The sequence below is a fragment of the Notolabrus celidotus genome, chromosome 9 (assembly GCF_009762535.1).
Source record: "Notolabrus celidotus isolate fNotCel1 chromosome 9, fNotCel1.pri, whole genome shotgun sequence".
Classification (NCBI taxonomy): Eukaryota; Metazoa; Chordata; class Actinopteri; order Labriformes; family Labridae; genus Notolabrus; species Notolabrus celidotus.
The window spans coordinates 25,028,562-25,044,334 of NC_048280.1; the positions used below are offsets into that span (position 1 = coordinate 25,028,562).

The following is a 15,773-nucleotide window of genomic DNA, read 5'->3' on the forward strand; positions in this document are numbered from 1 at the left end:
TCTTGAGGGCAGAGCACCTGCCGAGCCTCATTCAAGATTCCAGTTCAAGTCCAAAGATGCAACATTCAAATTTGAATAAAGCGACATTTGTCACACAGCGTCAGGCTTTTGTCCGTCTGAAGACTGAAAGGAAATCAGTCCCTCTTCTCAGCGTCTCATTCATTTCTTTTGCCTCTTGTGCTGCTGGATGTGACCGTGTTTTTTTCCATCAACATGTTTTCCCCCCTCTTGTAATTTTTCAAATCTCTGACAGTAGAAACCCACCCCCCCCCCTTCTGCGCGATCTACCCTTCCTCACCCTGCGTTTGGCACCGCCAGGTTTCTACAGCAACTGAATTCAAATCTTAAACCTACAGCCCGGGCTTTTCTTGGTCACATCACTATGGTAACCTGAGAGAATGAGGAGTGGGGGGCTGCCGTCTCTTTGTAGTGACGGACAAGAGGGGAGGCTACGGGAAAGGGTTAAGTGTTGGACAGCGAAACCAGAATTCCCCCTGTGGAGACCCAGGGGGCAGGGCACTCACCAGATTTTTGAAAATCAACATGTGGACGCACCCACGTGCTTCTGAAGCCACAAGACCTGTGCACATGGTCAGTGTGAGAGCTCTCCACAGTCAAGTCACAGAATATGACCAGCAGTGTTATTACCCGCAGTGATCTTTAAATATCCTGCAATATTTTTCCATCAGAGGATTAGGTGTGTGTCAAAGAGGGTTTGTGTGATTTTACACATCAGAGGGTTTTTCCTCCTCGCCTGCAGTGTGCAGTTCACTCCATGTCAGATAAGAAAAAGGTTACATAGGAAACATGCAGCTCAGGGAGGATCCCTTATTGAGAGTTGAAAAGAAAATGCCTGAAGTTATCTACACACCTGTTATCATCTCCCTGCACATTTCCTCTCTCCATACTCACCCTGCCCAGTTGTTTGACAGATGCAGACTGAAATGAGAGGCGTTCATTTATTTTATGGTGCCACTCAAGTGAAACCCGCCCGTCAATTGCTGGTCTGTCTTTCAGGAGGTCAGTCAAACATTAAACCTGACTATTAAGCACAGCAACAGGCCCAGTCAGGAATGCAGGGTTAATTGTTAGCTATTGTTGCCTGTCTTTACTCTCAGTCTGTTTCACCCTGCCTCTAGGCCACGTATAGAGTCCAATGAATTTCATAGCTTTCAGGCTGTGCTCCAGACACCACTGTCTGGAGGGAGAGCAGTGTGAATGGTGAGGATATTGTGTTTCTCTTGATATTGTCACTTCAGAGTTGCAGGACATTCAGTATCTCTCTGCTCGTATGTGGAGTTTGTCTACAGGGCGAGATAGTTATCACGCTTATTACAATTTTACTTTCTTAAGAAACAGATGATGATACGTATTCCGTTGAAAATTGTTTCATACACTCAGAGTTTGAGCTGTGTCTGTAGTAAATGTTAGCTTTGAAGCAAGCACTATGAAGCCCATACAGAAGTGTTATAAACTGCAGTTCATCAAGGATCCGCTTTGGGCAGGCTGCAGAAACACCGGAAACCACATAGACACCAATTCAAAAAGGACGATCTTTGCAGCATTAATAAACATGTTTACAGCCTGGTTCAAAAATCGTCTTGGCCCTACGTAGCTAATTTCTCTATTGGCACCCACTGTACAGGGGGTGAATTTTTTTCTAACGTGACGGTTCAGAAGATATTAAGATTACAAGTTTTTGCCCAAATAAGGACATGACTGACTTGACTCCCGGTCGGGAACACATAGCTGTTGGCTAGGAGGCTCCGCATTTCCAATATGGCTGCCGCCGTCGATTGGCTTCAAAACAGCGCTCAGGAACATATGGATGACATCACGGATACTATGTCCATTATTCATACAGTCTATGCTTTGAAGCCTTCAGAAAATGAGCTAACTTAGCAGTAGGACCCTGTGAAGCCTTTTCATTTTTTACAGATCATTTCTGAATTCTGTGTTTTACGATGTCACAACATTTTTCACCTGAAGAGCGCTGAATCATGCAGCACATGAACAAAATTTAAACAATTCAGAATATCCTATCTTGAATGAAAACTGATCAATTTCGACAAAAACACAACAAATGTGCTTTTGCAGTTCAGAAGTACAATGAAGTCGACATTAGTACTGTGAGTTCTGATGGAGAGCCTCCATGAAGATACTCTCATGCTCTGGCGGTTGAACCCTCCTCCTTGTTTACGATACTTCACCAGAAACAGATGTTGCTTTTTCCTTTTGACTAGTAGAACAAGAGTCTGCTGAAGTGATGAGCTCTTGGTAGCATGCTTCCTCTCTCTGTCTCTGATATGAGTTTTTGATTGAAGGTGGTCATCGCGTGTATTCTTGAGTGTCCAATCAATCCTAGGCTGACACAACTTACAGAAAAGTTGCTCTCCGTAGTTGAAATCCTGAAGTTGTTTGGATATTGCTCTGTTCTAAATTTAGTGCTTAGTGTTGCATTTCTAATTTCTTAATTTTTTTATGACTTTGCGTCTCAGATGATCTCTTTGCTGTGGCTGTCTGTGTGGGGCCAGACTTGAACCATGCCTAAAACAGATCTCCACATTTTACATTTTATTCCATCATTGTCAGATTCTGTGATTCTGTCCTTGTTTCCACATCAGGAGAGTCATTGAGCTCTTTGGCTCTTATTATTCGCATTAAACTGAATATTTCCACTAACGGTAAATCCAAACAAGGTGAACAGAATTGCATAAATCAGCGCCCCACCTGACTGAGTTGTTCTGCCTCATCACTGTCATTTTCTTTTCCATTTATCAGTCCTTCACTGCTACCTCTCCACTGCTTCCATCACGTCTTGTTTTTCTTCTACTGTAAACAAACCAACGTTAAACTTACAAGCGTAGTGATTTTCCTGTGATTGATGAGATCACAGTTAGTCTTCCAGAGTCTGCGACTAGACCCACATCTCCTACCATGTGTTCCTTATAACAGAGGTTCCCAAAGTGTTGGTCGGGACCCCCTGGGGGGTTGCGAGACACAAATGGAGGGTCATGAGATGGCTTCCAGAATGTTTTTTTGTAAATGGTCTAAAAATAGTACATTTAAGCAATTATAGTAAAAAATATCGACATAAAGAGTAGCTAAACTGGAAAGAAAACCATGAAAATAGAAAGTGTAAGGAGTTTTCTGCCTTTCTTTTTGCCAGATGACTCCTAAGTTTAGAGTTAGGGAACAGTTAATTATCAAAAGCATCAGTAGCAGTAGGTTAATTCATAACGGCACAGAAAACACAGCCACATGCTCTTATAGGTAGGTTAAATTTCTGCAGACCAGCTAAATGAAGCCACATTTAGTCCCTTTAAGGGACAGTGTGGGTCGCAAGTCTTTGGTACCTATATTTTGGGGGTCATGGGCTGAAAAGTTTGGGAACGCCTGCTTTATAGCAATAGTCTGCTATCAAGAACCATCACTATGAAATGTTGCAAAGTAATGACCAATCAGAATCAAGCACCTATACACAGCGGTGTAATAAACAACAGTAATAAACAATGCCTTCAAATATGGTAAATCTAAACTGTGTCTGAAGTGCTAACATACTTCGCTGGGAGGTGGAGGTGTTGATGTGCAGAACAGAGCAGTTTATTTTCATGCACTGAAAACTGAATTTAACAGACAAGTTTCTGTTTCGTCTTCGCATCTCGTTAGCTGAGGATAAGTGCAACAGAATGCCGGAAATGTCTGCACATCCCCCTGTTTATTTTCAAACTGCCAGGGCCTTCTACGAGCAACGTGTGTGTTTCTCCCCCCCCTGCACCCTGCATGCATCCTCCTGTCGTTTAAAGCCCTGAGATTGAAGGGGGGAAAAAAGAGTTCATTGAAAGACAGAATAAAAGGAAGGAGGGGTGGGTGGTGGGTGGGGAAGGGTAACTTCAGTACCCTGAAAACCAGGCTGCAGTCACCAGGCAACTGGCAGATCAAGTTTCAAAGCCTGACAAGGAGTTGTAAGAAATACGGAGAGGAACAGAGGGAGCAGGGTATGGATGTGTTTGTACGCTCGCACATGGATCCATCTGTGTGTGTTGAGAGTGTTCACACAAGTTCTGAGTGTGCATCTGCCGTGTTACGCTTTGTTTATCTCAAACCCTCATTGATGGAAAATAACATGTGACTCACTTCATTATGTGTCTGTTTTGGGATTCCCTCGTAACAGGAAACAGATTTGAACACTTTATCTGTCTGAGTGTTTTAATGAAGCTGCCTCCGAGTATTCCTGGCGCGCTCATCCTCTCCCTGCACACCACCGCCACCCGAAACCCTAAATGACAGGACATCATCTTTATCTGTAATCTTGCACATCTTAACTGTCATTACTTGGATGATTCACGTGTTTGCACTCTAACTTAGGACTTTGACTTTTCATCCTCTGAGCACCGTCGTTCTTCTGACTCCTCCTCATGTTTCAGGGAAGTCGAGTAGAGATTCTCTTGTAGCATTTTCTCCTTCCTGGCACAGATTGTGATTAGTAGATTGAAGTATTAGCAGATACTGAGTATCAGTGCATTGAAATAATAAATAATATTGAAGAGAAAACACTGGCTGATGGTGTGATCTTAGCTTTGACTATCATGACACTCTACTTCCACCTCACTCTCTTTTTCTTTTAACGTCACATTATCATTCTCATGAAACCAGTTGATTTTCGGTGGGCTAATTGGATAGGTGTTTTGACTGGCATACGCAATGATAACTGATAATCAGCTGTTATTCACACCGCGTGGATTTGACTGCTAACATAAAGACTATGACTTTGACTGTGGCCTTTGTGACACTGGATGCCTGTGCCCTCTAAGCCTTCATCCTGCATGTGCTGACTCTGCCTGTCTGGCTGTTTGTGTGCATGTGCGTGTGCTCACTCGCTCTCTCTCTCTTTCTCTCTCTCTCTCACCCCTTCCTCTTTGCCCTCCCACCACCACCACCTCTCCTCCCACAGGCCGTGTTTCTCTGACCCGGGGTGCCTCACTGCTGGTGGAACGGCTGACCCTGGAAGACGAGGGCTGGTTCGAATGTCGCATTCTGCTCCTGGACAGCAAAAAAGACAACTTTCGAAACGGCACATGGACCTTCCTCTCCATCACAGGTGCAGCACTGCAGGAGTGTGGGGGACTTGGGAGCTGCTACTTTGGTTGCTCATGTCTGGCACTATCCTTGTTTAGTACAGCCTCAGCGTGGAGCCTGGCTGGGTCTCTGAAGGCCTGGCAGGATCAATTTTTCTGCGTGTTAACGCGGCATATCAGGGCATTTTGCCTGACATTCTTTGAACACATCACATCTTGTCATCCTGCTGAGAACTGGTGTCAACATAGAAGTTAATTTTAGAATAACAGAGGTAGAAGTGTATACATGTGACTTGTGAGAGCCAAAGATTACGGTTAAGTGCTTAAATTTCTCAACCTTAAACCTTCTAAGTGTTTGTATCAGACACTGGTTTTGCCACAGCAAAGCTCCTTTCGCAAGCAGGGATCTGATACGTTTGTATTACAGTGAATGACAGACCTACATGTGCAGCATCAGGTTGCAGATGAACTCCAGACGTCTTTTTGGTACACAATAGTATTGCATCAGTCCACACATTTAATATCATATGAATGTGTTACCTCAGATCATGTGTTGTAATCCAAAACAGTACATGACAATGAGTCTTGTGCTTTGACAGTGACGACATATGTTATCCAAAGCCCCTGTTTCCTGTGAACGCATATCATTTTGGCTCTGATAATCCCATGAGGAAGAAAGAACATGAATGTGGAAGTGGAAGAACACTGTTCACCTCACAGATACACGGGCAGAAATTATGATGATGACATACATTCCTATCTTTCAAGGTGTTTTTTTTTTTATCAACTAAGTCTTAGATTTTAACCAAATATTAAGTAGTAGTAGGGTCTATTGATTGTATTGACCTATAAAAATCCATTAATCTCATAGAGAAAGAAAACATGACATCCACGTTTATCTGCCAACAGCCCATTTCCACAGATGCTTAAATTGCATTGTTTACCCCATTTTATAGCTTTTTGCCATCACTGAGTGTTGAAACTGGTTTCACACAAAAGTAAACAATGAAATAAACTAACAAATACGGAAATCGTTCCTTGTTTTTTTGCAACAGGTAAAAATTAAGGATTGTTTTAAAAGGAGAAATGTTGAAAAAAGTACACAAACAAATCACCGACACCCCTGCAGTTCTTCAAAGTTACCCAGAGGTCGTTTAACCCTTTTTGGGGGACACCAATAGGCTACATTAAACAAACTTTAAAGTATCAAACCCAGTGCTTATAATGGTCTGGCTGTTTGTACTATTACCTGGGATCCTTTACAAAAACAATGAAAAGTTTGTCACAAAAAAAGTTTAAACATTTACACTAAGCTATTTGGGTCAGGAGGCCTTTGTGAATGAACCCTCACTTTTAAACTTTGCTGATCAAATGTTCACCTTTGATTTCTGCATTCTGTACTTTGTTGTCATCTTTGTGTCCCCCATACATGTTTAATTATGTAAATAAGAATACCTTTTAAATCTCTTCTCTCTTTGTTTTAGCTCCACCCATTTTCATCAAGACACCCCCAAAGTTCGTAGAGGTGTTGCTCGGAGAATCGCTGACTCTCAGCTGCGGCGCTCATGGCAACCCTCGTCCAACTGTTGTCTGGCACAAAGATGAGAGCCGGATAGAGAAACATGAAAAAATAAAAGTGAGATGGATTAACAGATGGCATTTGCAGTATCTTAATGAAATACTTTATAATTAGCATTTTTCTGTAGGAGTTTTACCTTTGATGTTCCTTTGAAGCAAACTGCTTTGTTGTTCTCTCCACTGAAGCTGAAAATCCTCTGACTTTTCTCTCTTTGATCCTCTTTACCTTCGCCCTCTTTCCAGGTACTCAATGGTACCTTGTCTATGGCCTCTGTCACAAGAAATATTTCAGGAGTCTACACATGTCACGTGTCCAACACGGAGGGGAACCTGACCCACACTACGCAGCTGCAGGTCAAAGGTCAGTGTTGGACTGTCAGTCATCAGTGAGAGACAGAATCTCTGCTCTCATCTTAAAGTCTGCGCTCTGATTGTGTCTGTGAACAGAAACACAGATGTAGTGCTTTTAAATCTACTACCTATGTTTGTCACTAAAGGTTTGCCAGCTTTCCATTTAACAATCATTGTAACAGAGTCTATACTGCCACCTACAGTCCAATCCCTGCTGCTGCATTGATTTAAGGTCTCCCGACAATCAACACTAATCTCTATCATTCAGGTTTTGGTTGAATGCATAATTATATGAAGTTTTAACATCAGGGTTGTTTGTTTTCTTCCAACTTTCAAAAGGACCTCCAATCATCATCATCTCCCCAGAGGACACCACTCTCAACATGTCCCAGGATGCAGTTCTGCAGTGTCAGGCTGACGCCTACCCCTCTAACCTCACCTATGAGTGGGTGAAACAAGGACAGAACGTTTACCATATTGAGTGAGTACAAGTCAAATACAAGATACTTCATATAATATACGTTTGTAAAGCAAAAAAAAAAATTGGAATGATGAATCGCAACATTCTACTTAATTTTACCTCAATCTAAACTTTTATTAAGAAAGCCCCAACTTATGACAAATAATATCATGCTTTACAAAAAGGTAAATTCAGACTGTTCTCTTGGTTGTATTTTTTATAGAGACCCAACATGAGCAAACATTTAGCAATGATCAGTAGCAAGGAAAAACTCCTTTCAACAGGCAGAAGCCTCGAAGAGAACCACACTCAATTCGAACAGCTGTCTGCTGCGACTGTGTTTGGCTTAGAAGACAGGATAAAGGGATAATAAGGGACAAACAAACAGCAACAAAAAAGAAAACTGATTTATGGCTACATTGCCAGTGATGTTAGCAGGGACAGCAAAGTGTGATAAAATGCAGGAAAGATAGGGAGAATTTTGCCAGTTTGAATTGAGCAACCTGATTCAAATCAACAGTTAAAACTTAAGTAGAACATAGAGCCTGAAATCCTGTTTGCCCTCAACACCTACATTTTTTTATTTGGGACATTTTTGCCTTTATTTGATTGGACAGCTGAAGAGAGACAGGAAATGAGGGGAGTAAAGAGTGAGGGAAGACATGCAGCAATGGTTGCAGTCGGGAGTCGAACCTGTGACTGCTGCAACGAGGACTATAGCTTCTGTATATGGCACGCACGCTTAGATTGCTAGGCCAATGGCGCGCCACATCTACCTTTTTTTATAAAGTTGGGGTGAAGAGCAGAAAAAATAAACAGATACAAGTGGCTTGTGTCTGTTTTATACATTTTAATATTGAAAAAAAAGTCGATTGCCCGTGTGTTATAAAGATAATACAAATCTCTTTGTTTTCTGTGATATTCTTGTGGCTAATTAAAAAGTTAGTATTAATGAAACAAAAAATTGTAATACATTAAGTTGAAATATATTTGGCATTGTACATATTTAACCATTGTTAAACGATCATTTTAAAATCTAAAAAGTTCAAAGTTGGACTCTTTGATCTTTCTCCAAAGTTTGGCCAAACAGATTTTCTGACTTTGGCTCAATCAGAACAAAAGTTTGGGATTTCCTCGTACCATGCTTAATATAGTCTTCGTACACAAAGAGGTTATTTAAAGGAAGCCTGTTAATATACACAATGGATCAATAGGGCATTTTTCCAAACCATCCTGCTAATACAATCAAGTCCAATGAGATTATTTGTAAGACCATTATATCATGTTGTCACGGACAAAGGAGATTACTGCACAGATTACCGCAATATTTCCCATCTCCCGATACAATCCTCCATAATGATCAAGGTAAAATATGTTCCACGTAATTTTGATTCCTTTTTAAATTACATATGTTTTCTTCTGGCTTCAGGTCCCTAAAGTCCAGGGTGAAGGTTTTGGTGGATGGAACTCTTCTTATCCCTAATCTCATCCCAGAAGATGCTGGCAACTACACCTGCATACCAACTAATGGGATACTGACTCCGCCCTCAGCCTCTGCGCACCTTAAAGTCAAACGTAAGGGTTTAGTCTGCTGTGACACACGGCATCTGTGTGGATCTGCACATCCATTAAAACTTTTACAGCTCTGGTTGGTCTGAGTTGCAGGGAGTTTGATCATTTCCCTACAAGCCTAAGTCAAGAATTATATTTTGTAACTGATGATAATTTCCTCTCCCTCTTCGTCTCAGATCCTGCTCGCGTTGGCCGAATGTCCCGGGAAACATACCTGCCCTCAGGCATGGGGGGTGTCATTGTGTGTCCTGTCCAGGCTGATCCTCCTGTGCTGTATGTCAACTGGACCAAAGACGGGAACGATTTGAATCTTGACAATGTAAGTAGTAAAGAAATTCAGTCTCATATTGATGTAATCATTAAAAATCACTTGATCACTGAATCACTATCCTTCCTTCAACCTGTCCAGTTCCCAGGTTGGATGGTGAACTCTGAGGGCTCAGTTTTTATAACAACAGCCAATGACAATGCAGTTGGCATGTACACGTGTACGCCCTACAACAGTTATGGCACCATGGGGCAGTCTGAACCCACCAAGGTCATTCTGCAGGTAAGGTCCTTGGTTTGACTTATGTCTTCAGTTACAGATTAAATACAGTAACACATGAAGGTTAATGCTTCCCATATTCTACAGGACCCTCCAACGTTCAAAGTGCTTCCTCGGCCTGAGTATCTCCAGGAGGTGGGCAGAGAGATGATCATCCCCTGTGAAGCAATAGGAGACCCCACTCCAAACATAACATGGAGCAAGGTGCGGGAGATTTTTCCCTCCAACAGAACATGACACGTCTTTTAATCCCATGTTTTAACTCGTTGCCTTCCTTCCTCATAGATTGGCTCCACTCCTCGCTCTCCATATATCGTGTTGGCTAACGGCTCCCTCCTGCTGCAGCCACTCAGCAAAGACCACCAAGGCGGCTGGGAGTGCTTGGCCACTAATCGTGTGGCGACTGTCAGCGCTGGCACTGTGATCATGGTGCTGGGTGAGACAGCAGATCTTATCATTGCAGACATGTTACTTTCAGAGGATGTACTCGTGTGTTGAAACTGACAGAGGTTGTGTTCCTTCTTGTTTCTCAGGCACCAGTCCTCATGTTGTTTCCTCAGTTTTTGTCATCACAGAGATGAACCAGGCTAATGTGTCGTGGGTGCCTGGTTTTGATGGTGGATACACCCAGAAGTTTACTGTATGGTGAGTACCTACAACACACTGTACATAACATACATTTTAACTTCAAATAAAAATCCTAATGTTTCATGCTCTGTCTTTATTTATATTGTTTTTCTAGGGTCAAGCAGGCTTCTAGAGGGAAACATGAATGGGCGTCTCTGCCTGTGCCGACATCCAAGAACTACCTGCTGGTGACTGCTCTGCTTGCTGGCACTGGCTACCAGTTCAGTGTCCTTCCTCAGAACAAACTTGGCTCTGGACCTTTTAGTGAAATTGTCACAGTGCGAACTCAAGGTTGGTGCAGCATTTTCCACCCTCCTACTCCTCTTTTGCTGTAATTGAGCGTACTTAAACTTCTGTTGTTTCTTCCTCTTAGCTGTGCCAACAGAGGAACCTACAGCTGTCACCAATCTACCAAACCTGGAGCCTCCCATACTCCTGATGGTCAACCGGACTGAGCAAGGTGTTCTGCTGCAGTGGTCTCCTCCTGAGGCTCCATCCTCTCCTCTGACCGGTTATGTGCTACATGCACGCAGAGATCAGAGCCACTGGGTCATCCTCAGCAGCAACATAAGTGCCAATCAGAGTGAACTGCTGGTACAAGGACTTCTGAGGGTAATTATCATTTTTACTTGGACACTCAAAATATCAACCACTGTGTTAACAGCTCGTGCACGTGTTGATGAAGATATTGTGCCTCAAATAGTGTCATACCAAACTGATGTTAAAATTGAAACGTTTGAGGAAAGGACTTTGAGTAATCAAACACCTGATCTGTCTCCCTCAGGACTCCAGTTATGATCTGAGGCTGATGTCTCGTAGTAATAAAATACTCAGCGAACCCAGCGAGTCAGTCAATGTGTCCACCATAGGTAAGTGGCTTTGTATAAACTCAGTAACAGGCAATTTTCAAAATGAGCATTGTGGGAGTTTGAGACCATAATGGACTCTGATGTGTTCACAGGTATGGAGGTTTACCCAGTGCGTCCAGGTTTCTTGGAGTTCATCCCTGAGCCCCTGTTGGCTGGTGTGTTAGGAGGAGTGTGCTTCCTGTTTGTGGCCATCGTCCTCTCATTGGTCACAGCGTGCTACATGAGTCAGAGGAGACGCCGCCGACGCCGAAAGAGGAGACAAGGTAATACATCAGATTCAGACTACCCCTCTACAGTTAACATTTTTATTATTTATTTCTTGAAGTGCATTTGTTCATTCTCCTTCTAAACTTTGACTGTCTCAACTAATACTTTTTGATATTTGAATCCTTTTCTCACCTTTTCTTAGATCTGCCATCCGCCCTGCAGAAGACCTTATCTCCAGAGTAAGTGTCCCGTCCAGCACACGTGTATCTTCTGATGATCATTTCTGTTCCTTTATTTGTTGTGATGTCCATGTTCTGTATCTGTTGCTTACATGTTTGCTCTTTTCTAAAGACTTAAAGGTTTTAATACTGTACTGTAAGGTTTGACTCTTCTTCTTATTTCTTGTCTCTCTTTCTCAGAGCTCGCTCACCTCCTCGCAGTCCAGACAGCGTCCTAAAGCTGAAGCTCTGTCCGCCGCTTCCCTTCTTCCCCAACTCCTCCTCCTCACAGTCCGACCGCTCTTCCTTTGACAAAGGCAGCCGCGGAGAATACCACGACCAGCGGAAACAGCTCCTGTCCAACTCGTCCCCACCGCCACATTACACGCTCTTTGAGAGCCACCTGGGGTCTCAGGCCCCCTCTCCGACTGCTCTGGAGTCCATCTCTAGAGGCCCAGATGGACGCTTTATTGTTCAACCGCTGCTTGAGAGATCCAGTCCCTCAAATAACAAAATTTTAAACAAGGAAGTCCTGCAAATAAACGGTGGGGCAGGTGGCCTGGGGAGCAACAGGGCATCTTTAAGGGACTCACCAAAGTCAAGCATTTTGAGCTCAGAGAAGGACGAGAGGAGGGACTCTCCTCTCACCGTGGATGTCCCAGAGTTGAGTAGACCTCCTCCCTCTCCTGGAAGAGTTCGAGCTCTGGCCAGAAACCTTTCCCGTCATGGCTGTTTTTACTCTGATGACGAACAAGGCTCGGAGGCCCTGCTGGAGAGAGCCAGCTTTTACTCTGACAACAGTGAGAAAAAACCCAGTGATTCTCTCAGGAGGTGTCGCATGCAGGCCCATGCTGATGATCTGTTCCCCAGCTTGGCCAGGAAAACTAAACTTCTGGACAGAGACAGAGGCTATCAGGCGATGGAGAGTCAACTGACTAATAACAGCACCCTGGTCTCACATCTTGAAAGTGAACTGGAGAGGGACAGCATTACCAAGTGTGCCCAGCTGGCGAAGGAGAGGGAAGAAATGGAGAGGGAGCTGGAGAGCTACACAGCTGATCAGAGAAGTCGAGGTCGTGGGAGAGACGAGCAACAGTCTGGTGCGGCAGAAAGCCCTCACAGGGAGGCATCAAAGTCAGAGGAAGAGCCGATTTGGAAGCCACAAGATGTTGCCATAAGACAGAAACACAGACCCTCAGGTCAGACAAGTCGGGTGTCAGATTATCGTAAGGCGTGCTACTTTGGGAACACCAGCAGCCCCATGGACCGGCTCCAATCGTCTCGCATACAGTGGGATATCAGCCCTGTTACATCAATCACCAGCCTCATTCCAGCACAGAGCCCACGAGAGAGCACATCCCCTAGATCACAACATCATCGCACCTGCAGAGAAACTACAGAGGACTCTATTGATGTTGATTCATCTCGCTCTCCTGTCACCCAGAACACCTCCCTCCCAATGTTCTCCCCTAATGTCACCTCACAAAGCCCCCCAGTCCTTTATCCGGAGAGAGCCAGGTCTCTGAGTCCTCAGAGAGATACAGATTTATGCAGGAAGTCTATGACAGAGCAGGGTTTGAGGGAAAACAAGGATGAAGGTGTTACAAGGTTCAGACACTCATATGCTTATGCAGGTGCTCAGCACTGGGATCCAGCAGCCAGAGGTCCTTCAGCTGACGGTGAGAGGCCAACCAGTTCAGCCTCTGTTACCTTCAATCAGCAAGCAAGAACTGCAGGAGGGGACCAGACAGCAACAAGGGATCTCAGTCCATCAAGTTATTCCACTTTACCCTTTGAACATCGTGAAGTAGGTGCAAAGGCCAAAGAAAAAGACAGTCGTGCCAGGGATGACAGAAGGAGCTCAGGGTTTTACTCCGAGTTAGAGAGAGAGGGGGTGCGAACACGGTCAAGGAGAAGTGACAAATGTCTCTTCTCCGATAGTCCAAGTCCCATCACAACACTGACTCTAGTAGAAGAGGTCGAGAGTGACCAGTCACAGTTCTCTGTTCCCGGAATGTCGGGGTCTTTCAAGGCCAAGCCTGCAGCACCATCACCCAAAATGTCTCCCTTGCAGACAAGTGCAATTCTGGAATATCTGAGCCTTCCAGGTTTTATCGAAATGAGCGTGGACGAGCCTGTGGAAGGTGCTGAAGACACAAATACAGCCAGACAAAGTTCAGAAGTAAAAAAGCAAAAATCTCCAGGGGCTAAGCCTGATGTAGTTCCTAAAAACTGGGAGGTTCATGTTCAGGAAAGCAGGGACACAGACTCTAACCGAAAGGTTTGCTTTGAAGAAAATCACTCTGCAGCTGCTGCAGAGACCGGCTTTTATCCTGGTAAGAAACAAAGCTTTAAAAGCTCACTCCCAGTAGAAGCTAGAGATCCTTCAAACAGAGTGAGATTTCCGGACGAGACACGAGGGGTGTCTCCTGGTCCAGAAAAAACTTGCAGGCAGCTCTACGATGAGAAAACACAACTCCGAGGTGGAAAAGAAATGGGGAGGCCTGAATCCAGACTTGGATCGAGGTCGGCTCACACCTTGTTCAGTGCAGCTAAAGGTATGGCAGATATAGTGGCCAAACACTCAAAGAGTTTTGCAGACAGTAGTGAGTCTCTATCAGAGCAACCCCAAAGACAAGCCTCTCAGGGCAGCAGGGCTAACAACATTGCCTCAAGAATCTGTCAAGCCCCTGTGCCATTTCTGAAAAAATCCTTAAGCATGGGCCCCTGTCGGACTCTCTCAGGTCTGGGACATCCTCGTCCTTTTCTAAAGAAATCCATCAGCCTAGGCTCGCAGAGATGGGAGCACTTCGAAAGCCCAAGAACTTATATTTCTGAGAAATGTTACTGGGACGAGTTCCCACATCCAGATGTCAGGGTGAAGTCCTACAGTTTGGGTCGCAGTCCGCCTTCCTTCCCTAGGCCTGGCCCCTCCTGGAGGGAGTACATCCCCTTCAGGCGCCCCAGCATGGGAAGCTTGGAAAGACTTCACCCTGCACAAAGAAATTTAGCTAGTCCTCCCTACCTCACTCAACCCATGTACCCACCCAGGCAAGCCTCAATGTCCCCAATGATGGAATCCTCAGATCCACGACGACAAGCTGCTGTTTTTCCAGACTCTTCCAGATGGTCCCCCTCATATCAGGATAACCTGAGGCATGCCCACTATGTCCCCATGCCCTCCTCCATACCTGTCCCCCAGTACCAACCCTGGCCAGGATACAGAGGGGAGAGCGCAAGACCCATGGAACCCAGGAGGGGCCCTCCGAGGTCCTACCTGCCCAGGGGCATAAGCTGGCCCTCACCTTACTACGCCCCCTTTCCCCCCAGGGAGGCAGAGAGCTACAGACAGTCAGATAGGATGATGGGGAGGGGAGGGGAGACAGAGATAAGAGAGGGGGGGAGGGCCAGCTACGCCAGTCAGAGCAGTGGGAGAGGAAGTGCTGGTCTTTTCAGACAGTCCCTGTCCATCACCCCCACACTGCTCAGCTCCCCCGAAACCACTGAGGAGAGCGAGCGTCATCGAGCGGAGTCCGAGCTGCTTGAGAGGAGAGCCAAAAGGTGAAAGACCCCCACACCTGGACATTAACTACTAACACACTGGAGTGTCTTCTCATCAGAAGGATCTATTTATTGCCAAAATGAAATCATTTTTCTTTCATTTATTATTTGTGTTTCTGTTATCTGACACTTCTTTTGTGTATCTCATTAGAAGGAACACATCAGTAGATGAGAGTTATGAGTGGGACTCTGCTGATGTGTGCGTGGACTCGGAGGTCCTGGAGGCCACAAGGTTTGATCAGTCACAGAAGGGTTTACGCAGAGGCAGGGCGGAGCTGAGACCTGATCAAGCTGGTGGCTTCCAGGACCGGCGACAGAAAGGTAAATTTCTCCCATCATTCTCAGTGTGTGTTGATGTTGCATGTATCATCGTGCTCAGCTCAATGTGTTGCTGCATGTGTTCACCCTGTGCCCTTGTGCTGTGATTATTGTGAGCTTGTCCCATGACATACCCATCCATGATTCCCCCCTCCCCAGGCCCGTCTCCCTCAGTCAGCCCGCCAGTTTCCATCCCACCTCGCTGCCAGTACAGCCGCTCCCTGAGTGAGGCGCGTTTCAACGCTCTCCGTCAGGAGTACCAAGAGTACAGGCGGACTCAGGAGTCCATCTGTTCCCGTGAGCCCTGCCTCACCCCTGGCCATGAAACAGACTCTGACACCAACTCAGCACTGCTCTAGCAGCTTGACTCGGTCCGTTACTCTTCCT

General features: G+C 45.0%; 1 protein-coding gene across 3 annotated transcripts in view; it reads left to right on the top strand.

Annotated features, from left to right (window-relative positions):
• igsf9b (immunoglobulin superfamily, member 9b) overlaps positions 1–15,773 on the top strand; it is a 32,928-nt gene that overhangs the window by 15,352 nt on the left and 1,803 nt on the right. For all 3 annotated transcript variants that reach the window (XM_034692891.1, XM_034692892.1, XM_034692893.1), the window contains 18 exons: positions 4,955–5,101; positions 6,563–6,714; positions 6,900–7,017; positions 7,347–7,488; positions 8,897–9,042; positions 9,216–9,358; positions 9,449–9,589; positions 9,674–9,790; positions 9,872–10,022; positions 10,120–10,231; positions 10,329–10,504; positions 10,587–10,825; positions 10,998–11,082; positions 11,175–11,345; positions 11,492–11,528; positions 11,709–15,068; positions 15,220–15,389; positions 15,546–15,757. In XM_034692891.1, coding sequence (XP_034548782.1) covers positions 4,955–5,101; positions 6,563–6,714; positions 6,900–7,017; positions 7,347–7,488; positions 8,897–9,042; positions 9,216–9,358; positions 9,449–9,589; positions 9,674–9,790; positions 9,872–10,022; positions 10,120–10,231; positions 10,329–10,504; positions 10,587–10,825; positions 10,998–11,082; positions 11,175–11,345; positions 11,492–11,528; positions 11,709–15,068; positions 15,220–15,389; positions 15,546–15,745 — 5,807 coding nt within the window. In that variant the 3' untranslated portion in view covers positions 15,746–15,757. The remainder of the gene's footprint in view (positions 1–4,954; positions 5,102–6,562; positions 6,715–6,899; positions 7,018–7,346; positions 7,489–8,896; positions 9,043–9,215; positions 9,359–9,448; positions 9,590–9,673; positions 9,791–9,871; positions 10,023–10,119; positions 10,232–10,328; positions 10,505–10,586; positions 10,826–10,997; positions 11,083–11,174; positions 11,346–11,491; positions 11,529–11,708; positions 15,069–15,219; positions 15,390–15,545; positions 15,758–15,773) is intronic.